The sequence below is a fragment of the Amia ocellicauda genome, chromosome 17 (assembly GCF_036373705.1).
Source record: "Amia ocellicauda isolate fAmiCal2 chromosome 17, fAmiCal2.hap1, whole genome shotgun sequence".
NCBI lineage: Eukaryota > Metazoa > Chordata > Actinopteri > Amiiformes > Amiidae > Amia > Amia ocellicauda.
Genome location: NC_089866.1, coordinates 14,609,868 through 14,636,575, shown reverse-complemented (window position 1 = coordinate 14,636,575; position 26,708 = coordinate 14,609,868). Strand labels below are relative to the sequence as shown.

The 26,708-nt window shown below is 47.1% G+C and overlaps 2 protein-coding genes across 3 annotated transcripts in view; one reads left to right on the top strand and one right to left on the bottom strand.

Annotated features, from left to right (window-relative positions):
• The window catches only part of LOC136712361 (radial spoke head 14 homolog), a 33,578-nt gene that overhangs the window by 5,649 nt on the left and 1,221 nt on the right, over positions 1-26,708 (bottom strand). The gene's annotated exons all lie outside the window — the stretch shown is intronic.
• gnaz (guanine nucleotide binding protein (G protein), alpha z polypeptide) lies at positions 1,153-25,704 on the top strand. Its single transcript, XM_066688897.1, has 3 exons — positions 1,153-1,901; positions 10,887-12,819; positions 21,481-25,704. Exons 2-3 carry the CDS (start codon positions 12,097-12,099, stop codon positions 21,823-21,825), a joined length of 1,068 nt encoding a protein of 355 aa, XP_066544994.1. The 5' UTR covers positions 1,153-1,901; positions 10,887-12,096; the 3' UTR covers positions 21,826-25,704.

Here is a 26,708-nt window from a genome sequence, read left to right as displayed (position 1 = left end):
TCAGCCCTGGCCTGCAGGATCGGGGCTGCTAGCTGTCTTTCTGCTCTTGCTGCTGCTCAAAACTAACTGAACAGATCCTCTCAGCTGCCATTAGCACATTTAAAAAAATGAAACAATGATAGTCATAGTAATTCAAAATACATTTACAATGTCTCAGTTTCTGTTTGATCAACAAAACCAAAAGGAGGAAAAGAGTCAGCAGCATGACTGGGGCAGTTTCTTGGCAAAGATAAGATTGCTTCTCAGTAAATCTGATAAGACTGTGAGTGTGTGTGTGTGTGTGTGAGTGCATGAATGCGTGTGAGTGTGTGTGTTCAGAGAACCAAGAGTACAACATAGCCAGCACACAAACACAGGCAGTCAGTAATAATTAACACCCCCTCCTCTCCTCTCAGTATCTCTGTTTTCTTCGCTGTTTTAATCACAGTATTGTTGGGAAATGCTGAAATGTTAATTTACACCTACATCAACACAGGAGACACACTCTGCTTACAGCCAGCACTGCAAGAGTCAGTCAGTCAGTCAGTGTATCAGCCAGTCAGGCAGTCAGTGGAGGAGTAACAGAGACCAGGAGTAGAGAGAGACAAATAGAGGAAGAGGGAAAGAAAGGAGGAGGGAGGGCGAAGGAGATAGAGAGCTTTTAAGACCAGCAGTACAGCACCGTGAAGCAAAGCCCAGCCCAGCCCAGCACTACAGTACAGCACAGCAGAGCATAGCACAAAGCACCTGCCTTCCAAACCTCTCTTCCTGCCTACAGAGAGAGGAAGCAGACATGGTACAGCTGGGAGGGAGGGTGAGATGAGTAGGGGAGGTGTGTTTTGGTTGCTGCCTGGCTGCTTCCTTCCTTCCGTCCCCACCCTCCCCCCAATCCCAATCCTCTCCTTAATCCCGAGCTCTGATTGGTGGGCAGGGGCTGTCACTCAAGGAACCGCCTGCCTATGGGAGCACGGTGTGTCCATGTCGTTAACGGGCATCTCAGACGCAGCGGTCCAGCTCTGCCGGGAGGCGGTCGGCACGGAAACGGTACTACTACTGTCTCTCCACATCACCCAACCCTGTCCCTCCTTCCCTCTCCCCACCCCTTCTCTCCCCAGCCCCAGCTATCTACAACATCACAATTCATTCTCTCTCTTTGACACATCAGAGAGGAGACACACGCAACACAAGTGGACTATAATTTCAGCTGTTTAATTTATTTATTTAAATCAATGCATTTCAGTTTTGTGGGGATTATTGCTGGCTTTTGGATGTTTTTTGCCCTGGGGGAGGCAAGAGGGGGCCTAGAATGAATGTATCTACCTGAATGGAAGATTGATTCTTTCAGTCAATCAATCCTAGACCATTCTGCTATTATTTTATCTTTTCAGGGTTTTTATCTGACTTTCTCTTTCCTCCATTCACTCATCCAGTCCCCTCTCTCCTCTCACTCACACACTCAAACAGACAGACAGACAGACACACACACAGACAAACACACTCAGACAGATAGACAGAGACACACATACACAGACAGACAAACACACACACAAATAGATAGACAGAGAAACACAGACAAACACACACTCACACAAACATCCTCCTCCTCATCTTCTCTCTGCAGTATTTTTTAACTGCCTCTGAGATAAAAAGAGGAAACCACACATATAACAATAATACACACACACACACACACATACAGAGAGAGAGGGAGAGAGACAGAGAAGAGATGTTGGCAGGGCTGTGCTGAGTGAGAGCTGCACTCAACTGTTTCCCCCAGCGAGAGAGAGAGCGTGCGAGAGAGGGAGAGAGAGAGTCAGAGAGAGAGAGAGAGCGAGAGAGAGAGAGCGAGAGAAAGAGAGCGCAAGAGAGAGAGAGTGGTGTGTGCATATCTAAAACACGGATGGACCGAGGACATAGAAACGGTAAGAAAATATTTTTTCCTCCTGTCTACTCCCCCTCTGCCTCTCCCATCGTTGCTCTCGGGCAGTAGCCAGGCTGGGTGCTGGTTGCCGGGGAGAGAGGGCTGCTGCTCCCCCTCTCCCAGTGGGCAGGAGGAGATGATTGTTGTGTCTCTATCTCTGTGTTTGTGATGACTGTGCTGGAGAGGCAGGCAGGCTTTGCAGTGGCCATCTACGTGTGTACAGAAAAGTGCATGTGTTAAGATGCATATATATATATATATATATATATATATATATATGTATGTGTATATACACAGACATGGGTGTGTGTATTTCTTGTGCTGTTATTGCTGAAGGACTGTTTCTTAAATGCTGTGTTAAGATTTGTTATTATTTATTTAAGTATTGATTTATTTTGTTGTTATTCCTCTCATTGATGCCTTAATGTGTGTGTACGTGTGAGAAATAAAATTAATTCATGCGGTCAATCTTATTTGCGCGCACTCGCATGCACACGCACGCACGCACGCACGCACGCACGCGCACACACACACACACACACACACACACTCGTATGCGCATAGCCGAGCAGGCGAGTGTACTGTACAAACAAAATTAATATTTAGGTGTGTGAGTGAACATGAATTATGTATACAGAGAGAGGGACAGACAGAGAGAGAGAGGGAGGGAGGGGGAGGAGAGAAAAAGAGGGAGATGAGATTGAAGCACACACTCTCACACGCATACAAACATATATATATATATATATATATGTATAAACATATAGAGAGAGAGACAGAGGGGGAAAGAGGGGGAAAGAGAGGGAGGGCGGTGAGGGCAGTGCTGGTGGTGCGGTGTGTGAGCAGCTGGGCTCTGGTGCGAGTAGAGGCTGTGCATCGGTATGTAGCAGGTTGGGCATTCTGGGTTGTATCTGTTTCACACGGCTCAGCAGCATCCAGCGGACAGCGTGTGATGTGCAGATATGTGTGTGGTGCGTTGTGTGTGTTGTATTTGCCATTGCCATTTTTCCACCCTCCTCCCTGGCTCCAAGCGCGGGAGCCTCTGTCCCCGTAAGCCCTGCTCTGCCCCAGCGTCCTGGCAGCACGGGTCCAAGGATCTGTCATGAGGCACTGCGGGAGCAGGGGAGGGGCGCAGGCGGGCCGGGTGAGAGAGGATCGGTGCGTGTGTGTGTGCGCTTCTGTGTATTGTGTAGAGCGTGGTGGTTGTGGTGGTGGTGAGTGGGTTGGCCATGGCCGGGGGAGGGGGAGGGGAGGGGGGGGGGTGGCTTGGAGAGGTTAAAAAGGAGGGGGGGAAGAGAGAAATGAGGATCACTATTAGAATTAAATAAAACAGATTAAAATAAAACACAATAAGATAAAGGACTGCATGGACTGCTGGAGGCTGAGAGAGACTGCAGCACGAGCACATACACTCTTTCTCTTTCTCTCTCCCTCCTCTCCTCTCTCCGTGTCTCCGCGGTGTGTCTGCTGAGCGCAGGGAGAGGCAGCCGGCTGCACATGACAGGGACACTTATATGACTGGGAGCCGAAGTGGCTGAATTATTTAATGGAGACGCAGAGTGTGTTAAGAAATGGCCAGAAGAGAGAGAGAGAGAGGGGTTACTGGGGCTACTCAGGGAGGGCCAACAGGGTGTCGACTGAGAGACTATCTCAGTGTCACCCTCCCCCAGCCCAAGCCCTGCCCTGTCATTGATGCATTTAATTTTTTCTTTCTTTCTTTTTCGTTCATTCGTTCAAGCATTTATCTAGTTATCCCTCCATATTTCTGTGTTTGTCATCATATCTGTATGTGTCTGATTTATTTAGAGCATCTATCTATCTATCTCTATATGTACAGTGAATCTGTCTTTCTATCTACACATCTGTCTCCTTCACCCTTCCATCTCTCTCTCACTCTCTTTCAATCGATCAAGGCGTTTCTTTGTTGCTCTTGGATTACCTGTAGTTATTGAAACAGACAGTCCAGTGAGGCCAGGTGTGCCAGGGTGTGTGTGTCAGTGCAGTGTGTTAGTACAGTGTGTCCGTGTTGTGTGTCACAATTAGAGATAGCACTGATTGACTGATACATTGACAGTCAGTCAGTCAGTATCTGTCAGTCAGTCAGTCAGTCAGTCAGTGTGTCAGTCAGTTAGTGTCTCAGTCAGTCGGTCCCCCTCCTTGAACTGTGAATAACTATCTTTACTATAACTATACTTTACATTATCACAATTCCAAGTTTATAAGATGTCACACACAGCAGAGACACACACGCAGTGGAGAGGGAGACAGTGACGCTGATGCACACTGCACACTGCACTCTCAACAGAAAAACAAGCAGCACTGTGAACAAGGCAGTCTTTGTTGTGCTGCAGAGACACAAGACAGCCTGGGGGTGCTGGACAGGGCTGGAGGGCCATGCTCATGTGACCACTCCCCCCAACCCCCCTGTCCCCCTGCAGTGGGACAAAGTAATGTGTGTGACTGTGCCTCCCTATCACTCTCTCTCTGATGCATAAGGGGACTGTGTATTAGTGTGTAGTATGCTGTAGTGTAGTGTAGTATAGTGTAGTGCTGTAGTGTAGTGCAGTGTAGTGTAGAGAAGTGTAGTGCTGTACTGTAATGCAGTGTAGAGTAGTGTAGTGTAGTGTATTCTAATGCAGTGCAGTGTAGTGCAGCATAGCGTAGTGCAGTGCAGTGTAGTGCTGTGCTGTACTGTAATGCAGTGTAGCGTAGTGCTGTGCTGTGCTGTGCTGTACTGTAGTGCAGTGCAGTGTAATGTATTGCTGTGCTGTACTGTTTGCAGTGTACTGCTCTACTGTAGTACAGTATAGTGCAGTGCAGTGTAGTGTAATGTGCTGTACTGTAGTGCAGTGTAGTGTAATGCAGTGCAGTGTAGTGCAGTTTAGTGTAGTGCATTCAGTCAGCAGCTCAGCGGACTTAGCAGTGCATCAGGGAACAGGAATTTCGAAATGTCACTTTAATTAGTAAATGATAACGTTACCACAGGCCACAATTTCAACATTGTGTGTCACTGCTGTGAGAGTGTGTGTGTGTATAGGGGTGTACAGTGTGTGTGTAAATTGAAAGCTGCATTACGCATTGTTCTATATGGTTATATGTATGGTTATTGTTCTGTATGGTTATATCTGCACATTCTCAAGAAGCTACTTCTTGCAAAACAGCCACACTGAGATAACTCTGCATGATAAAGGTATTTTTCTTATTATGAGTGTGTGTTGTGTGTGTTTTGTGTGTGTGTTTGAGAGAGAGTGTCAGCTGTAATTGCTATAGCAGCTCTGATCCAGCAGGTCGATATTCTCGGCAGCAGCTTCATTTCCTGGATTGATGAATAACAAACATCATCCACCCAGAGGCAGCTCCACACAGCAGTGTCTCTGCTCCCTGTGTTGTGTTGCGTTGCATTGTGTTGTGCTGTGTTGCATTGTGCTGGTCTGAGTGGAGCTGTACTGTCTCTGAGCCTGGGCCTACTCCATCCCATTTCCAGAAAAGTCTCATGGGCCACATCCACAAAACTCACAAAAAACATAACATACACACCAACAAATAAATAAATATGTACTAAAAATATATAAATAAAACAGAATAGAATAAAATAAAACGATCCTGTTAGCAGGATTGAGTATGCGGATAACTGGATTACCGCTGAACTGCTGAGATTATTAGACTCTGATAATCAGATTGACTGTGAGGAATTAGGCCTCTTAAAACAACACACAGATAACCAGCCACACAGGGAGGTGGGGCAGGGTCCAGCATAGGCTGCCTGCATTGATGCCTGCTCTGGCCCCGCCTGCAATTAGTTAATTAACCTGGTTATTTTATCAATTAGTGCCTTGCTAACATGGTTTTGAAGTCTTCTACACACAGTGGCACAGCATGCTCTGCATAGCACCAGGTGTCAGGAACAATAAGGGAATTTGCTGCCCAGGGGGAAGATACATTAATTGGCAGAGTCAATTAGCAAATCACTCCAATGAAGTCAGCGGCTGGAGCTGAAGCTGCAGCACACAGCAGGAGGCAAGTGCAACAAAACTGTGCACTGTGACATGCCCCCCAACCCCCCCTTACCCACATCCTCATGCCCACACCTACTGGTGCTCCGGGGTGACTTGTGTCCAGATTGTAATTTAAAACACTGCTACTTCTACTAACACGGAAACTGCTGCTGTTAAAAAGAAAGTACTGAAACTGAACTTCTGTCCCTCTCTCTTCTGTGCCATTTTCATTCTGCTCATCCAAACATGAATGAGACCTGGTACATTGTATTCTGGGCATTGCTGCAGTCAGGCTGTGTTCAGTAAAAATTTATCTTGTATCTCAGACACTGTGGTGAGGGGTGGGGGGTTACGTACATACTGTAGAATCACCTCTTCTGAGATACTGTATACATACACACACATTATATATATATATACACACTTATACGAACTTACTCAACATCACTGTCACTGCCTGCCTGCTTCCCTGTCAAACCCTCTCAAAGATGCACTACTATAACTACTATACATATGATACCGGTTAAGAGGCAGTGTGAACCCACATTAAAGTGCAGTAAAACAGCAACAGAACGCAGACGTCTTTATGTTAAGCATGACATAGCAGTATACAGCACCATTGTCCGTTCCCTGTAAACCACACACACACGGCCAGACACTACAGTATACTACATTAGTACGGTACTCTATTGCACTATATTACACTACACTGCATTATATTACACTACAGCACTATCCCGAGACACCACAGAGACACAATACACAAGACTATATAAAGGCACAATAAACGTCTGTTTTAGATCAACAGGATCACAACCGATGACCTAAATACTGCTCCTGCTCAGACTAACCTACAGACATTCACTGATACAATCCTGCAAACTGGCATAAAAATATGACACACTCAACGTTATATTATAGAACATGTCTTGGTGTAATCTACTGTGATATCAGGATGATCAGTAGCTCAGTGGTTCAGAGCTCTGTGTAGACTGTCATTGAGTACTATTGCACTGTGATGTGTGTGTGTGAGTGTGTGTATATCCATCCTCAACTCAGTCCACCCAGATGTAACACAAGCGTGGGGGAAAGTCCATCACTTTACATCTCTAGGCCTCCAGGAAGATAGACTAACTCACAGACACAATAAAACACAAAGCACGGCCATGCAGGTCGGCACAGCTTTCTCCTGTTGCAACACCACAGCTAACCCCCCAATTGTTGCTTAGCTCCAATGAGCCAACTCCTCTGCCTCGCCATCTGTCCCTCTGTGTCAGTACTGGGCCTGAGTGAAGGATCAGAGGAGGAGGGGGGGGGAGGCGGGATAGGGATGCGATGGGAGCGAAAAGGAGGAGGAGGAGGAGGGAGAGGAGAAGGGAGGAAAGAAAAGAGGAAGGGAGCAGGCGGTGTCTGTGTCCAGTCATATATCTGTATCAGGGATACCCAACCTACTGCTTGCGGCCCATTTATCATGATTGTGGCCCATGTATTACTTTTATTTAAATAGTGGTTTTGTATTTTAGAAGGAAACAAAATTGCAATAAAGGATACATTAAAATACAATACAAGATAGTACTTGATACTACAAGATAATACAAATGATTTATGAGCCAGAAACTACACGACCAACAACTGGAAACTACATGATTTGTGTGCTGACAGCAGTACCGGTATAAGGTGCTTCTGCTCTGGTACACTAGAAGTTATAAAAATAAAAATAATAATAATAATTTTAAAAAAATTCTATATGTGGCCCATTTTAAGAAATGGTTAAATCAATATTTTGGATATGCAGCCTGTGATAAAAGGTGACACGCGCACCTTTGATCTATATGTCTTTATTAACAACCAAACTATGATCCAGTACAGGGGATGGATACTGAAACTGAGTGGATGTCAACAATCAATCAGTCAATCAGGCGATTGATCGATCAATTCAGATCAATAGCTGTGTGAGTGAGTGTGTGTGAGTGTGAGTATGTGAGTGTGTGTGTACATGTGTGAGTGTGTGCAAGTTTTTGTCTGTTGCTGCTGAGTCACAAATACAGAAGGAAGCTAAAGGGAGATAACCTTGAGCTCACAGCTGAGTCACTGCCAGCACTGCTTATCATACACTCTCACATACTCTCTCACACACACTCACACACTCAAACACACTCTCAAATACACACACACACACACCCTTGTTGGTCCATAAATTGCCTGTTCAGTCTCCAGATACATCAGCAAGGAACAGACAGGCAGACAGACAGGTGGAAAGAGTACAGGGTGTAAAGTGTGTTTTTGTAGAGGTGAGAGGGGCAAATTCTCAGTGGGGAACCCTTCTACAGTGTTGCAGCAAATTGGCTATGCTCTCTCTGTCTATCTCCCCCTCTTTCTGTCTGTTTGTCTGTCTGTCCCTCTCTTTCGAACTCAAATTTCAGGCTGAAAGCTGGCATGAGTGTCTGAGGGTTTTTTTCCTCTCTGTACAATCTTTTGTTCTGTTCCATACTCCTCTGCCCACCCCCCGCCGCCACCCCAATCCAATTCAATTCAAACTAGCTTTATTGGCCTGACCTATTATTTGTCAGTGTTGCCAAAGTATTTACAACATAGAAAAGCATCTCTCTCTCTGCTTCTGTCTCCCTCTCTGTGCGTTGGGTGTTTTTCAGGTGGATGTTTCCTGTCTGTACTGTGTGTGTGTGTGTGTAAAAGGAAGTGTGTGCACAGACTGTGATGCTCTGATATAGAGGCACACTGTGTCCTGATCACACAGAGCACCATCCTACTGCTACACACACATACACACACACACTTCTCGGTACAGGGACTGCGCGATTGTCATGATATTGAGTAAGGATGCAATGTCATTACATCAATGTGAAGGATATCTAACAAACAGCTAAAATACAATCTTATCAATACTGTTTACAGTAAACCTGGCCCTAAAAAACAACCAGACGAGATAGAGAGAGATGCTTACACATTGTGTTTGTGTGTGTGTAAGTGTGTGTTGTGTTGATAGTGCATGTCTGTTGCAGGTGGGGGGGACAGCAAAGAGGAACAAATGTTGCTTCTAAATCTGTCCCCTGATCTGATTACAGGAAACTCAATACAGCCCCAACCAAGAGCCTGTCAAAGCCCCCTTTCTCCCTCTCTCCCTGTCCCCCACCGTCCTCTCTGCCCCATCTACCCTTCTTTCTCTCAAATTCAAATTCAAAGTGCTTTATTACCACTGTAAGCAGTCCTTATTGAGACACATTGAGACACATTGATGAATGGAATAATAATAATATTAATAAAAAGTGGGTAAATACATAGCAGGGAAATCATAAGACAGTAGGAAACATCACAGCAGCCATGGATAGCAACAGGTGTGATAATTATATGCCTTCTGTTTAAAGGGTCCCTGCCTCTCACCTCCTCTCTCACTTTCTACCCCCAATACCCCCCACTCTGTCCTGCAATCACAAATACCACTCACTCCCACTGCCACACGCCCACACATTCCCACTCCCATGGTGGCAGTTCTGTATCCGCTGTTCCGTCAATGGCCAAAACACTTAATTAATTAATTAATTAATTAATTGATTAATTAATTAATTAGCAAACAAACAAATAAATAAAATAAAATAAGTAAAAAAACAAATTAAATGACAGAACAGACACGAGTGAGGGGCTGGCTGGCCATGACGCCCACATGAGCAGTCAGCTGCTGCTGGAGCCCAGGGGCGCCGCCGAGCCACGGCCTCCTGCTTACAAATGGATGCCTGTGCAGCAGCAGAGACTTGGATGGGGGGTTATTCCATGAACTCCTTGGAAAAGGGTCCATCTCTCTGGCGGGGTGACTGGATTTGATTGGACTGAATTTGGGGCCCTGTAGGAGCACTGAGCTGTGCAGCACTAGTCTAAACAACACCAGAAAACACAGAAACATACAAACACTCACGCACACGCACACTCACACAAAGGGCGATTTAACTTTGCCTTCCCTCATCTGTAGAGGCTACTAGAGTTGGTGTTTACAGGGCAAACACACAGACTGTATGCACACCTGGCACAGAGGAGAGAGGGGTGTGTCAGGGAGAGGGAGAGAGAGAGAGAGAGAGACAGAGAGACAGGTGGGCAGGTTAGGGAACAGCGACAGTGCCTTGCATACACATGGACTGGAATGATTACGAGGTGTGAAGAGCTGAGGAGGAGGAGGAGGAGGAGGAGGAGCTGGTAGTGATGGCTGTGCTGGTGGTGATTCAGAGCTGTGAAATGTGGACGGTGTGAGATTGAGACTGATGAAGTAAGAAAAAGAATAGAGGGGAGGGAGAGGGGAAATAGAGGGGGAGAGGAGGGAGAGTGGGGAGGAAAAAAGAAAGAGGCACTGACTGTATTGGGAGGTTATTTTCAACTGAGACAATAAATGAATAGAACGCGTGTGCGTGTTTGTGTGCATGTGTGTGCCTGTGTGCTCACGAGCCTTTGTGAATGGAGGTCTGTGGCAGCGTGCAGGTGTGTGTGCAGCAGGGTTTCATCAGTGTGCCTGCGTCTCTGTGCACTCAGACCTGCCACACAGCCTCAAACTACCCTGCCTGAGCCCAGACACCGACAGAAGGAACAAAACAAAGAATAAAGACATGATTTAGCTGAAAATCGTATCTATGGCTTACTGCACTGTGGTTGATAATAATGTTCATAATCATAATAATAATATCAACAACAATAATAATATTTATATATTTAATAAAAAATATAAACCACCTGACATGCTCTCGCAGGAGTATTAGCATCTCAATGCGGTCGGCGCTGCCATGTTTATTCATGTCTGCAGGCACGGCCGCAGCACAGCCACCCCAGACAGCCGCGGTGGTAAGTCTGGGCCCCTCTCCCTACGCCACACGCCCGCTCTTCGCGCTCTGGTGCTAATTGGCGGCTCAGTCAATGTTCTTACTTAATGTATTTGTCTGTTTGCTTGCTAGATTGTTTGTTTATTTGATTGTGTGTTTGTTATTTTTACGCAGGGAAGGAGTGACTGGCAGCGCAGAGACCCCATTCTGGTCACGCAGCTCCTCCGTTGAGAGCGAGGGAAGGACATTAAAAAGAAAGACAAGGAGAGTAGAGAGTAGGACAGCAGGAAAAGCTAACGGAGGGGGTTTCCCCTACTACAGCCGAGCGTCTCTCTGCTGCCGCCACCACCACCAATCACAGCACAGCCCTCGGCCATCTCCAAGGGGACCAGGAGACAAACAGAGAGAGGGAGAGTGAGAGAGAGAGGGCAGAGCACTGGGCGGATGAGTGTGGCCCTGGCTCTGTGAGCAGAGGGAGAGTGAGGGGCCGGGGGGTAGCCATGCCCGGGGAAGGCAGGGCTGGCGATGCTGAGTTGTACCCCCGCACTGGGCTGACACACAGGCACTACAGTGCCACCCGCTGACCGGGGAATGAACTGCAGCCCCCAGGGAGAGGGCAATGACAGAGCACCTGGAGAGCCAATTGCCACCTCACACAGGCTGCTGAGCACTGCCCTGACCCCACCCTGACCCTACCCTGCCCTGTCCCCCCCCCCCTCCCCAACCCAACCCCTCCTTCCCCACCCAGCTACGCTCTACCTGGCCAGGAGGAACGGCTCCACCTGTCTCTGTGTATCAGGGTGGCTGGAGAGAGAGCGGTGTGCTCTGAGTGATAAGAGACAAACATAGACACCTGGCAGCAGCACAGAGAGAGAGAGAGAGTGTGAGAGAGAGCTTGAGAGAGAGAGAGAGAGAGAGAGAGAGAGGGGGAAACAGGGAAAACACCATAACAAAACCAACCCTCCACACATTCCTCCCTGTGCTCACCCTGCCTGACCTGGGCTGTTTTCCATTGTATTTTGTTTCGTTTTGTTCTCTCTCTCCATTTTCTCCCTTCATCCTGTGGGCCGCCTAAGCAGCAGGTAAAGGAGAAAGGAGAAAGAGGAGGAGGAGGAGGAAACAAAAGCAGAGAGAGCAGAAAGGGAGAGCCAGCGCGGGAAACTCTCACTCAGAAGAGGGGGACAGGAGGCAGGGAGCTCTTGCTACTGCTAATTGATTCCTTTGACCCTGCCATCCTCTGTCTCCATTCCCCATCTCTTTATCCCATCCCCTCCCTGTCAGAAAACATAAACTCAAAAAAAACCTTGCCTCCCCACCCCCTACCCCCCTGCAAACACAGGGAGAGAGACAGTGAGAGAGCAAGAGTGAGAGGGAGAGGGCGATCATGGGATGCCGTCAGAGCTCCGAGGAGAAGGAGGCAGCGCGGCGCTCGCGGCGCATCGACAGGCACCTGCGCTCCGAGAGCCAGCGCCAGCGCCGCGAGATCAAGCTGCTGCTGCTGGGCACCAGCAATTCAGGCAAGAGCACCATCGTAAAGCAGATGAAGATCATCCACAGTGGGGGGTTCAACCTGGAGGCATGCCAGGAGTACAAGCCCCTGATCCTGTACAACGCCATCGACTCACTCACCCGCATCATCCGTGCGCTTGCCACCCTCAAGATCGAGTTCCACAATGCCGACCGGGCCTATGACGCAGTGCAGCTGTTTGCACTGACTGGGCCAGCCGAGAGCAAGGGGGAGATCACGCCTGAGTTACTGGGGGTCATGCGCCGGCTGTGGGGCGACCCTGGTGTGCAGGCGTGCTTCGGACGCTCCAACGAGTACCACCTGGAGGACAACGCGGCCTACTACCTGAACGACTTGGACCGCATCGCCGCCGCGGAGTACATCCCCACGGTGGAGGACATCCTGCGCTCACGTGACATGACCACCGGCATCGTGGAGAACAAGTTCACCTTCAAGGAGCTGACTTTCAAGATGGTGGACGTGGGCGGCCAGCGGTCTGAGCGCAAGAAGTGGATCCATTGCTTCGAGGGCGTGACCGCCATTATCTTCTGCGTGGAGCTCAGCGGCTACGACCTCAAGCTGTATGAGGACAACCAGACGGTAAGGGGGCCGGGCTTGGGGAACAGGTGGGGGGATGAGGTGGCTGGGGGGCAAAGTTTGGGGAAAGGGTGGAGCGAGGGCACTGCCTACATGGGGCGTAACACACAGAGACACACAGGCAGGCGGCAGTGGACGTGGTCTTCGTTTGTACTGTTTTCTTTTTCTTTTTCATACTGTATGACGGGGATACTGAAAGAAAAAACAGTTTTTACAGCCACTCTGATCTATCTCTCTATCATTCTCCATCTCTTTTCTCTCTTCACCCCCCACTCTCTTTAAGCCACTTGGATCTATCTCTCTCTTTCTCCCTCTCTCTCCCTCTGTTTTGCTTTTTGTCTCTTGCTTGCTGGGTCCAGATAGTAAAACCACAGCTCCCAGTGCCCAGGCTATCAGTACTTCCCACTGTGAGCTGTGATTTATGAAGAAGCCACACTGAGCATGCTCACTGCTTACTGCTTAGTGCCCCTCCCTCTGACCGCCATTACTCTGCTGAACAGACTGCACAGAAAAACAGGGAGGGGTGGGGGGGGAGTGGGGGGAGTTGACAGAGATGCAGAGAAAAGAAGAAGGAGAGAGGTTGGGGGAGGAGGGAGAGAAAGACAGTGAACCAGATAGAGAGAGAGAGAGAGCGAGAGACAGAGAGAGAGGGCGGGGTGTGGAGGGAGAAAGAGACAGAAGTGAGAGAGAGGCACAGAGGGAAAAAGAGAAACAGAACAGGGGGAGGGGGAGAGAAAATGAGAGATCATCTTGACCTCTGACATCCTCCTGTGTGTAATATTGTCCTAATTGCATTCTGGATTACTCTCTCACTCCCTCTTTTCCTCTCTCTCTCACAATCTCTCTGACCCTCTCTTTCTCCCTTTCCCTCTTTCTCTCACCCTCTCCCTCTAACTCACACACCCTCTCTGCCCCTCTCTCTCCGCTGTGCTCTGCAGGAGACAGAGTGGCACAGCTGAGCTGTATATTTCTATGGCCATGGCTGATGGCTGATGAGCTGCTCGCTCTCTCTGTGCTTCTCTCCTCTCTGCTAATCCAGCTGAGAGCAGGGACACAGCAGCAGTCAAAGATGGTCAAACCCAAATTTATACTTCAGAGCTAACCAGTTTCTGTTCTGTCACTTCCTAGTATAAATATTTTTAAATAAATGAACACACTATCCATCAGAGGGGAATGGCACACGCACTTGGCTCTGTGTGCGTTTGCTGCCCTGTAGTTGGCGAGTGAAACACCACAGCGCTCCAGAACAGCAGAGGGAGACTGCTCTGGTGGCCATATTGGATTCGTTCTGTAATATGGGTTGTGTAAAAGCACACTGTTGAAGTTGAGCAGTGCCCGCTGCCCTGGCGCACACCACCTTGCCCTTCCTGCTGCTCTCAACGCTGGCTTGGTTCTGCTGTGTACTGTGTGTCTGTATTTATATTTATTGTTGTTATTATAACTACCACTACAACCACTATTATTATTATTAGTAGTAGTATTATTAGACAAGACTTTCAACAAGCAAAGAAGGATAGCAAGAAATACACAATGCAGTGCAGTACAGAAATGAACATATAGAAACACAGAGTGAAACACAGTCACACACAGAGTCACACACAGAGTCACACAGAGAACAAGAGACCAGAGTACAGCTAGACAGTGAGGAGCAGAGGGCCATAAAGCAATCTGCAAGGCAGCCTGATTGTCGATCAAACTAAGGGTGAATTTATCTCTGTGCAAACGGAAGCAGGGGGGCACAGGGCCGGATAATTAAATGAAGCAATCTACAGCATTGAAATAAGGAACCTGTCTGTGCTGATAATTGAAAATAAATGCATTAATGAATCAACTAATTCTAAGAGGGTCAGGACACCAGTAGAGTACAGCACAGTGTAGTACAGCACAGTACGAGCCAGCACACACACATATTCACTCATTGATACATATACACACACACAGACATAGATATACACACACAGGCTGTTGTTAGGGCCTAAAATGGGGTAGGTAACCTACTACTGTCATACAATGGTGATACAACTGTATCTTTAGCTACATCTACATCTAGTCCTGCCTCTGTATCTGTGCCTGTCTCTCTCTCTCTCTCTCTCTCTGTCTATCTATAGCTGCCTGTCGCTCTGTGTCCATCTATAGCAGTGTCTCTCTCTGTACATGGATGTCGAGCAGGAGGGCGGGGGGGTGAGGGATGATTTCTGCACTTCCTCCCTCACTTTACACTTCCTGTTCATCCATCTGGGTATGAAGAAGAAACAATACATAAATCCAACCCCCCTACACAAACACACACCTTTTATTTTTTATTTCTCCTGTTTTCTTTCCCCATCTCCTCCTCTTTTCAATGTGAACTGGTTGCCATGGAAACGGTTGCCTGGTAACAGGCCAGTCATACGCTCCTGCTAATCCCAGGCTGCTCTGAGGCCGCTGTCGTTACTGTGCATGGGGAAGGGGGGGTGCAGTCTGCATACAGCCATGCCCAGCACAATATTACAGTACAGTACAGTACAGTACAGTACAACAGTACTCTGCAGCCCAACAGTATAGTACAACAGTACAGTACAACCCAGCACAGGACAGTACGACAGTATGAAATAATAATATATATATCTATATCTTAATTTTTTAAAGGTGTGTTTTAAATCACTGTTATATTGTTGTATTCTGTGCAGCACTCTGTGACAACCTTGCAAAGGGCACTATAACAAATAAAAATGGGTTGATTGAAAAGAAGACAGCACAGTACAGTACATTACACTACACTACAGCACAACACAACAAAGCACATTACACTACACTACACTACAGCTCAATGAAACACAACACAATATTACACTAAAGTACAACCCAGCACTCCCTCCCTCTCTCACTCTCTCCTTCTCCCACAGAGGTGCGGTCCCAAACCTCCTATCTCTGTTTGCACAGTTTCTGAAAGGCTTGATCTGGCTAATTGAAACAGGGAAACTAAGATTAGATTTCCCTGCACTTATTTATTTAGTTATTTATCTATTTATTTAGCTTCTTCCTTCCAATTGAATTCCAAAAAAAAAAAAAACTTAACAGGACTGAAGTATGAGGAAATGCAGTTAAAGGTAATTTAATAAAACAGCCCACTGAGACGCTGGAGCAGCGGAGGTCACAGGGACATCCTTGTTATAGCATGCAGCCAGGAACAGAGTCTAAAAGACTGGAGGAGAGGCGGGGGGGCTGATAAATTGGTACAATCAAGCCAATAACTGATTAAATCAATTAAGTAATTTAGAGTCAAGCTGGAAACCACACACATGATGGCACAGACAGAGTTTATGCGGCTGAGGAAATCTGATTGAGAACTTCAGAAGAACAAACACAATAGTAAGCGAAAGGGAGAAAGAGGGACAGATGGAGAGGAAGGGAGACAAGGAGTTAGAGAGGGAGAGAGATGTTTGGTGTCCCTGTACAGCTGTGTGTCTAAGTGGATCTGCACATTTGCTGAGGAGGCCAGTGGCTGGTGTGGGATGCAGCAGTTCCCAGTGTCCCCGAGATGGACAGATTGGAGACAGTTTTGGGTCAATCAATCCCACATGCTGCCTATGTCTAACTGAGAGGCAGAGAGCAGCAGGATCCAGGCAGCCAACATGTGCATCAGCACCAATTTTATTTGAAGCAATGAAATCAAAATGGGGAACAGGAAGTCAATCTGGGCAGAGTTGCAGACTGGGAGCTGCTGCATTCGACACCAGAATGCCACAGAGCAGCCACTGATAAAGAGGTTGTCTTTAATTCACTCCTCTGATCTCTGTCTGTCCTTTAGCTGTGTGTATCTCAGTAGGTTTGCAGAGCTGCACCATTTGTTATTTATTTATTTATTTTCTGTTTTTATCACAGCTACAGACAGCATTGGATTTTCTGCTGCCTGTCTTACTTAGCGGGGCGGCATGGTGGTGGGGCATGAAGGGGGTGGGTGTGTTGGGAAAAAAACAAAAAAGCAGAGAAATCACACTAATCTGGGGAGGCAAGAGGCTTAGCTGTCAGGGGTTGAGGCCAGCGGAGGCCGGGATCAGCGCCGGCTAATAACTGAGAGCTGCTGAGACGCTCGAGCCATGCCGGGGGGGAGCTGTGGATTACCTCAGTTGTCTTGCCACCACTGCCACCACCTGGCTTCCCCCTGTCTATCTCTGTCATCCTCTTCTTCCCCAGCTGCTGTGCCAGAGCCAGCACTGTGTGGACTATAGCAGAGTATAATAGAGTAGAGTAGAGTATAGGGGCCCAGACTGGCTGTGGAGACAGAGAGAGAGTAAGAGAAAGAGGGAAGGTGGACGGAGGAGGGCGACTCTGTCTCTCCAGATGGTTTGAAAGGGGATTCTCTGGGTCAGGAGGTCAGTACTCAGCACCGCAGCAGAAACACTGAGGCGCTCAATAGCATAACTACAGCATACAGCACAGGGTCACTAAACACTGCATCCAGCACAGTGTCACTAAACACAGGTCACTCTACACTAATACAGCACAAGGTCACTGTACACTGTAATACAGCACAGGGTCACTAAACATAGCATCTAGCACAAGGTCACTGTACAAGTACAGAGTCACTATACACAGCATATAGCACAGCGGGGTGGGGCTCCAGTCCTTGAGGGGTTCACAGGTCCCTGCAGGTTTATAGGCAACTTTCAATTAGTTATTATGTCTGTTAACAATCTGTGAGAAAAGACCTTCTGATCCTGATAACAACTTAGCAATTAAGACCCTGAGAAGAGAGTATGAGAGTGTTACAGGGAGAGAGAGGGGGAGGTAGAGAGGGTAAAATGGCAAAGGGGTTTCGGGGTGAGGAGTTTGTGCTGCAGGCTCCACTGATTTCTGTTTACTGGAAACAGAGAGATTAGGTTGGGTTGGGGGGGGGGATGTGCTGGGCACTGAGGCAGCTCTTCCAGCTGTACTCCTCTTCCACCCCCTTTTTTACCCACTTCCTCTCTCTGCTATTCCCCTATTCTCTTGCCCACTCTCTCACCTTCTCCCACTGTATGCTCTTCCTCTCTCATCTTTCTGTCCTCTGACTCTTTCTCAAAAGCAAGTAAGTAATCAACACCATGCAGGACAGTAAATAGCTACACACCTCACCTGTGCGCCCCCTCAGCAACCCAACCCCCCCTTCCGGCTCAGCAGACCCCCCCCCAGGCTGTACAAAGGCAAGAGAAATGTCAGGATGTGTAGCACACACTGGATTATTACAGCAACAACACAGCCAGGCTGGGGAGGGGTGGGGGGGGGCCTGCAGGGACTCTGTGTTTGATGAGCAAGATGAAAACCACCAGGGAACAGAACACCGAGGGACACACAGCAGAGAGCAGAGAGGGGGATAGAGGGAGGCAGAGGGGAGAGAGAGATGGGAGAGGGAGGAGACAGAGTGTGAGGGACACACATTACATCCACATATTGATACTGCCTCTCCCTCCCTCGTCTTGCTCCCTCTTACCTCTGCCTCTTAATCTCTCTGTCTCTCTCCCTCTCCCTTTCACTTCCCTCCCTCTCTTAATCCCCATCCATCTCTCCCCGTCTCCTGATCTCCCTCTCTTCATTTCCTTTTGACTGTTAATCTCCCTCCCTCTTTCCATCTCTCTTCTTTCTCTCCCTCTTAATCCCTCTCCCTTTCTCCTTCTTTTCCTCTTCCTGTCTCCTAATCTCCCTCTCTCCTTCTCTCTCCCTCTTTCCTTCCTTCCTTTTCTCCCACTCACTCCCTCCCTCCCTCCCTGTCCACATACTCTGGACAACACACAGCTCTCAGACACAGATGCAGACCCTAGAGTCATCGGTCAGCAGTACAGCCCCCAGCACTGGGGCAGCAGGTCACAGACACACCACGCAACAATTCAATACACAAGTACATACATAAATATAATACAATTCACAACTTATTCAATACAACCAGTTATGAGTTATTCTCGTCATTATATATCTTGTATTATTATTATGAATGTAGTGCAGTAAGTAATTTAATATTGTATTTAGTTACATTTCTGAGAGTATGAAACGAGAGGCCCTTCAAAGCCATGAGAGACAGATAGAATCAGATGGATGCACTAATTATTATTATTATTATGTATTTCTTAGCAGACGCCCTTGTCCAGGGCGACTTACAAAATATAAGTGCAATACAAAGTACAATAATACAGTGCAATTCAAGGCATAATACATTTTACAATTCACAGTTTACGCAAGTGTATTTTTGCTTGAAATTTGCTTGAAATAAGTGAAAAAATCTGCCAGTGGAACAAGACAAAATACAACATATTCAAGGCATATTTTCTTTGAAACAAGTGTTATTATCTTGCTTGTTAAGGAAATGTATCTTATTTTAAGCATGGTTAGATTGTTTAGCCTGGAAACAAGATAAATATACTCGATAAGACTTGTATTTTTTGCAGTGCAATATATAAGGTCTTACATCCTAGAATGAAAAAGCTGCAGACAAGATGTTAAGTCAACGTTAAGAGCTAAGGGAAAGAGAGTGTAGGGGATATCAAAATAAACAATACAAGTGCAAGTAATGCAAAGGCAAGCATATAACAAAATGTTGTATAAGTGCAATCTTACAAGAGAATGAATGACTAAATTAATGAGACAGTGTCTGTCTGCAAAGAAGGAAAACACTAACATAATATTAGCCTTCCCATCACGAGGGTCTGCACTAGGCCCTGTGGGAGGATGGGCTCAGCCATGCCCACTGCCTGCGTGTGTTACAGCCTGCTCCCTTGTGTGCTTAGTGCCGTGCAGGGAGTTACCCCTGTCTGTCCTGTCTGCAGAGGGAGAGGCTTGCAGGAAGGGAGGGAGGGAGTCTCTGCGATTTAACACGGAAAGCAGGACAAAGGCCGCTCTCATCGACGCACAATGGCTGTCTTCACTGCACTGATCTTCAGTTTTTAATTTCTCTCCTCCTCCTGCTCTCTCAGTCAGAGCCGAGCAGGCACCCCAGTCAGCCAGACTCTGATTAAAATCACACTGGTACAGTCACAGCCTGAGAGAAGAGGAGACCACACCCAGGAGAGGCCCGCTACACAACACAGAGAGAGAGGAGGCACACACAAACACATGCATGTACGCGCGCGCACACATACACACGCATGTACACGTACACACACATGCATGCACGCATGCACAGACAGACAGACAGACAGACAGACAGACAGACAGACAGACAGGCACACACACACACACACACCGAAATTAAATAACACGTTGCATTTTCTCTGTGCTTCTCGCACTGCTGCAGTCTGACCGATAGGGATCTTCAGGGTTTGCACGTCATTCATGAGTTGAGTCAACAGATAAGACAAAAACGTTTTTTTTTGGTGGAACCACACAGATAAGACACTGATTCCTGCTGCTCGACTGTCTGATACTCTGTTTGTGTGTTTGTCTCACATGAGAGCAGAGGAAGTCGGGGGGGAGGGGGTAGTAGTGTGAGAGGAGGCACAGAGAGAGACCATGTGCCCCTCTCCCTCCTGTTTCTACTGCTTTCCATCCCTCCTCCTCCTCCTCCCTCCCCTCCTGTTGGAGAGGAGACCGACAGTGCTCACCCCCCCCTCCCCAACATCCTGCCTGAACCAATTAACAGGTGCTGATCGCAAGGGGGACAACTTCACAAATGCAGTGTGATTTTCTAAAAATAGATACATTTAAAAAAAAATGTAAAAAGGCATGTGAGAGGAGCTGGGTGGCGGGTCGGGCGCTGTGTGAGGAACCCGGCCCATTGTGACTGAGCCGCACCGCACTGCTAGCTTCTGCTTATGAAGCTGTGGGAGCAGCACCGACCCACCGACAGCAGTTGGAGATCAAGGCACGGGTCTGCAGACGGGCATTTCCTTTATTGATCTAATGTATTTATTTATTAATTGGAAATGACTTTGACAATCATACTTCCTTATTTTGATTACCTTTACTGAATCACCCTGATTCTCTCCCTGCCCTCCCCCTGACTCTTCTAGATTACAGTTTGACCAAAGCCTCCTCTGACTGCCTCATCTCCCTAAAAAAACACAAAACCAAAGGCAAATGTACAGAGAGACACGCACAGACACACACCCAGAGATACACGGACGCACAGACACAGACACACGGAAACAGACACAGAGGGGCATGCATGCACATCACACAGATAAGAGAGCAATGATTTTTTTGGGGGGTGGAATGACTGACCAATAAAGGCCCCCCTCCTCACCCCTGCTCACCCATTTTTGCTCTCTTGACTGCGACTGAAACTCATTAAGCTCTGCAGTAATTAATTCTGGTATGCAACTTAATTAATCAGATTATATCCACTCTGTTCAGCCACCCATTGGAGTTGTCTCTCTCTCTGTCTGTCTGCCTCACTCTGTGTCTGTCTCTGTCTCTCCATCTGATTCTATCTGTCTCTCTCTCTGTGACTCTATCTCTTCACCTTTTCTACCACTCTCACTCTCTCCATCCCTGTTATTGTTTACAATGTAACACTGCATCACCAGTGACGTGAAGCAGCCAGGTGTGTGTGAGTGCCTCTAACACAAAAACAGCAGTACAAATTTAAATAATTTTAACAATATAATCTAAACTATCTCCTCTCCCTCCTCTCTTTCTCTCGCACTCCCCCTGCCCCACCTCTCCTCCCATCTCTTTTCCCTCTCTCTCCCTCTCCCTCCCCCTCCCTATCAGTCCCGGATGGCGGAGAGTCTACGGCTGTTCGACTCGATCTGCAACAACAACTGGTTCGTCAACACCTCGCTCATTCTGTTCCTCAACAAAAAGGACCTGCTGGCAGAGAAGATCAAGCGCATCCCGCTGACCGTCTGCTTCTCGGCCTACAAGGGCCAGAACACCTACGAGGAGGCAGCTGTCTACATCCAGCGCCAGTTTGAGGACCTGAACCGGAACAAGGAGACCAAGGAGATCTACTCCCACTTCACCTGCGCCACCGACACCAGCAACATCCAGTTTGTGTTCGACGCCGTCACTGATGTCATCATCCAGAACAACCTGAAGTACATCGGGCTGTGCTAGGAGACCCTTGGGGGAGGGGGTGGGGGGGTTTCGTGTGGGGTTTCGTGTGGGAAAATGAGGAGTGTGGAGTGGATGGACGCAGAGAGACATGGACATGCGGTGAGGCAGAGACACAGACACGTTTAACAGATACATAGACCCTGAGACACAGACATAGTGACACATTGACACACAGCAATAGACACACAGAGAGACACAGATACACAATGACAGACACAGAGAAAGAGAGACACAGACACACAACCTGCTACCTGTCTCCCCAACACGGGGTGAAAACAGGGGCAGGTGCAGGGGCAAGGAGACACAGCGGGGGTGATGGGGAGAGGGTTTGCTGGGTTGCACAGTTTAAAGACTTGATTGATAGAACACACTGGTCCACCAAAGCCTAGCCCACTCAACTCAACTCCATTCCACTGCACTCCTCTCTGCCCCCCACAATTCTGTAAGAACTTTAGTTTGTTGCTTTATGGAAAGAAACGTAACAAAAGAAAGATGACAGGATTAGAAGAAAAACTCAATTCTGCACACAGACACTCTCTTTCACACACGCACACACGCAGACACTCTTTCACACACACAGACACAGACACACTCACACACAGTCTCTCAGAGTCTGGGACTGAACAGCTAGCAGCTGGTTTTGAATGGATATCAGTGTGCGTATGGGACAGTATGCCCTCTCTGTGGTACTGCAGACCGTAAAGGCGTTCTGAGAATATATATACATTTTCTTTTTCTTTTTTTAAATTCTTATTCCTAGAAAATTTGAAGCAAATGGCCCTTTGATCTGCCTGGTTCAATCGATGCTGCTTTGAAGAAATAACCTGTTTTTTAAATTATATTATTGTTTTTATTTTAGAAGATTTCAGTTTCATTTTTTTTATTATGAAAAAAAAAAAAAAAAGAATATCCAGGAGATCGCACTCTTAATCGCCATAGTCATTGTTGAATTTTTTTTTTTTAAACTCTCTGTCGCCTCTCTGACTCTGTCACTGTTACCAGAGGCGAGACTGGATGAATAATAATAAAAAAAGACAAGCGGGATACAACTACCAACTTCACCCCCTCAAAAACACATTAAAGAATGAAGATCCATAAAACCGGATACATGGAGAAAAAAGAGAGAGAGAGAGAGCAAGGAATAAAAGAAGCAGAACGGCTAATGGAGCAAGTGATACAACCGAGGCAAATAGTACGATTTTACAGAGCTGAAACCCAACCGTCCAGCCAAGAACTCCCTCTGCAAACTCCATAACTTGTGATTATTATTACTATTACTATTATTATAATTATGTTACAAATATCACTGCAGCAAATGTCACTGCAAGTCCATAAAAAAAAATTGGCGCCAGTTCCTGTGCCATATTCTGTGCGGGATTCCCCATGCAGCAGGCTTCTGGTGAGGCAACGAGTATGGGAGCCGCACAGCACAAAGCAGTGCCAACTCAAGAATCAAACGTCCCAGCGGAAATTTTATGATTTGTTATATTATTATGATTATTATTATTGTTGTTGTTGTTATTGTTTATTTTGTTCTGTTTTTGATAAACCTGAGACATGCATGGACAAAAGTTTCAGTTTCAGCAAACAAACAACATTTTGATTGTCAGTTTGTGCTTTTTTTAATTTGATTTAATTTAGCTCTGAAACAACCCCACACCCCCCTTTTTAAACCACAAACACAGTATGGGGTGTGCAGCTGCTGTGCAGAAGGGTGTTTCTGTACAAACAAACAAAACCACATTGATTCTATAAACGCAAACAAAGGGGAAAGAAATGAGATTTGGAGATTAATACTAAAGTTGGGGAGCAGGACAACCTCCCCCAGTCTGGCATCACTCATGCTCTTCAGTTCAGCGAATCAGCTCCTCCCTCTCCACACAAAAGGAACATGATCAGGGAACAAGTGTCACTTCCCCTGTACCTTCACATCCCTCCACCTTCCCCGTCTCTCACTTGACTCCACCCTCCAGTCGCCAATCCCAGCCTTTCCCCCTGACTCCAGTCTCCACCCCCCTCACAGTCTCCCACTCCATAAGCTCCACCCCATACTCTCAGTCCTGCCCCTTCTGGTCCCTGACCCATTCTCCCTCTTCTAGTCTGCGCCCCCGGGCCCTGCCTCTGCAGCAGCTCACTGACTCAGTCACCTGGTGGCCTAGCAGGTAAAGGTCCCGAAATTGAGCTCCTGCTCCTGCCCATTCCACGTACTGCCCCTGGGGACGGTCCGCACTGCTCACACTATAATACTCAGAGCGAAGCACACAACAGGGTGAGCACGCGGTCGGGAGGGCTGTCTGTTTCAGAGGTTTCCCATAGCAGGGCAACGGGGCCCAGGGGTGGGGTAACAATCTGTGCTGCAAAACGTCTCAACATGTAATGAAACAACAAGTGTATGGGGGGTAGTGTGTGTGTGGGTAGGTGGCAGTGGGGTTAGGGGAGGTGAGAGGTATGCGAGACCGTTAAAACAGAAAGAAAAAAAAATGGAGAAATTCACAAATTTAACACAAATTATCATGTTAAAATAATTCTATGCCGTAAATGTTATTTCTGTGGACATTATAACGGACACCACGTGTACATACACATGTAAAGCACACTCTCTTAAAAAAGACAGACAATGGAAAAGACAAGAGAGAATGAAAGAGAGCGAGAGAGAGGACAGAAAGCTAAGTGCTCCTCTCCTCACCACCACAACAGACAAACCTGCTGTGAACTCACACAGATAAGGGCTCTGAGGGAGACTTTTACAAGGTATCCATGTCAAGAAACTATAAGAGAATAAATTAATTCTAATAATGATGTAATTAAAACTGAATGATGCAAACCTGCACTTGTTTGGCTGTAAATGTTTGTCCCTCCTAATGAGGGGAGGGTGTGGGTTATTTCTCCTGGGGTGTTTGTGGAGGGAGAGAGGTGGAGAGAGAGATGGACAGGGGTGGGCGTGTTGTGTATTCTCACTATTAACACTGGCTTGATTACAGTAGTTACAGTATTCACACTCTCTCTCACACACATACATAGGCAGGTAGACCAGTGTAGGATAAAAACAGCATACAGAACTTCCCAGGTTGACTTCCAATGCCATTTTGATTTTACTGTTGAAAGCTGTCCTGCCTGCTGGCTGTGTGAATCCCGCCCCTCTGTACTTACTCTAAGTCTGAAATCATTCATCCATCTCCTTCACCACACACAGAGCTTCTTAAGACCACTATCTGGCACTTGTTGATGATGTCACTGTTGTGCTGGTCAACCTTGGCAGTTTTGTACGTTATGTCCCACAGTGTCTCCCACTGTCCACACGCAGAGACTCCACACACTGACCACTTGCTCTGTGAGCGACTCCTGGGCCCTAACAGCAGATGACAAACTCACAGTTGTTTGTCTTTTTAGGGAATAAACCTAAACTTCTCTTTATTCCTTTTACTCTTTTAGTAGCTCGCTCTCTCCCTTCCTTGCTTCTCCCCCCCCTCTATATCCAGGGTCTGCACAGCTGATGGCGAGGCAGCTCCCTCGAGGCCATAATTAAATTACCCCCTGGGGGCGGGTGCTTATCTCTTCTAGACAATGACAGTGTTATAATGAGGATAATACTGATAACCCCAAACAGGACACCAAGGAGATCTGCTTGTTTCTCTCCTCCTCCGGGGTGTGAAGGGAGGGGGGAGGAGGGAGCATTGCTGGGGAGGGTGCAGGTTTGTCAGAAGGGAGTCTGTAAGGAGCAGAGAGTGACCCAGTTTTTGAACAAGCCCTCCTGAACTCCTCAGACCGATACATATGTATGTATATATATGTGTGTGTGTGTGTGTATATATGTATATATGTGTGTATATGTATGTATATATATGTATATGTGTGTGTATGAGTAAATATATATATATATATATATATGTGTGTGTGTATATGTGTGTATATATATAAGTTGTAAAGTTGTGCAGATAGTTTGTTGTGTGTTTTTTCTGGATTAAACACACCACCCAGGCTTTAGGAGAAAAAACATATTCATCCACCCCCTCCCACCCTCCATCCATTTTCAATAACTGCTTCATCCAGCACAGGGTCACAGTGAGCCTGAGATGACAATAATAATAATAATAATAATAATAATAATAATAATAATAATTAATATTAATATTATTATTATTAATAGATAGTGCATGTGCCTGGATTCTCTGCTCAAGTTGTTGTCTGTCACACAGTGAGGCGGTGACTACGGCCTGAGGTCCACTCTAGGCCTGTTGCAGTATCAGAATCGTTGTCTCTGGCAGGGAGGGACTTGCAAAGAGCACCAAATCTAGCAGGCCTGTGTCTCAATACACACTGTCCCCTGCTGGCGAAGTAATACACTGCAGCCACTAAGGACAAGCAGAGAGAGAGAGACACACACACACACACACACACACACACCAGCAGGCCCGAGCACAGTTTCCAGGGGAGAAAATTCATAAAGAGATTGTGGACTGGGTCGGTGGGTGAGTATCGACGGGGGGCAAACGATTTTTAGACCGGAGGGGCACTGCAGCACTGTAGTCACCCCTTTCGCCCCCTCCTGTGCACATGCCTGCACTCCAGCCAAGCCTTCCAGAGAACACAGGCAGACTCTCAGTGACTTCGATCAGTCGGCCAGTCAGGACAGTACCTGGATATGAGCTCAGCTGAGTGGCATAGAGCCCTGCAGCACCACACAGCCCAAATACCACAACACAGCCGCTCTTGTGCAACTCGCATTGTCTGATGCAGTGTGTGTGTGTGTGTGTGTTTAATTGAGTAAGTGTGTATGTGGAGGGTAACTGTGAAAAACATCTGGGGCATATACACTGTAAAAAGGGTGGAAAACGAGTGAGAAGGCTTGTGTGTCACTCTGTGAAGTTAGGCTGTTTAATGCA

Coding starts and splice junctions, on each gene's coding strand:
- gnaz (XM_066688897.1), top strand. CDS start 12,097: ATGGGATGCCGTCAGAGCTCCGAGGAGAAGGAGGCAGCGCGGCGCTCG. Junction 12,820..21,480: donor TGTATGAGGACAACCAGACG/GTAAGGGGGCCG, acceptor CCTCCCTATCAG/TCCCGGATGGCGGAGAGTCT.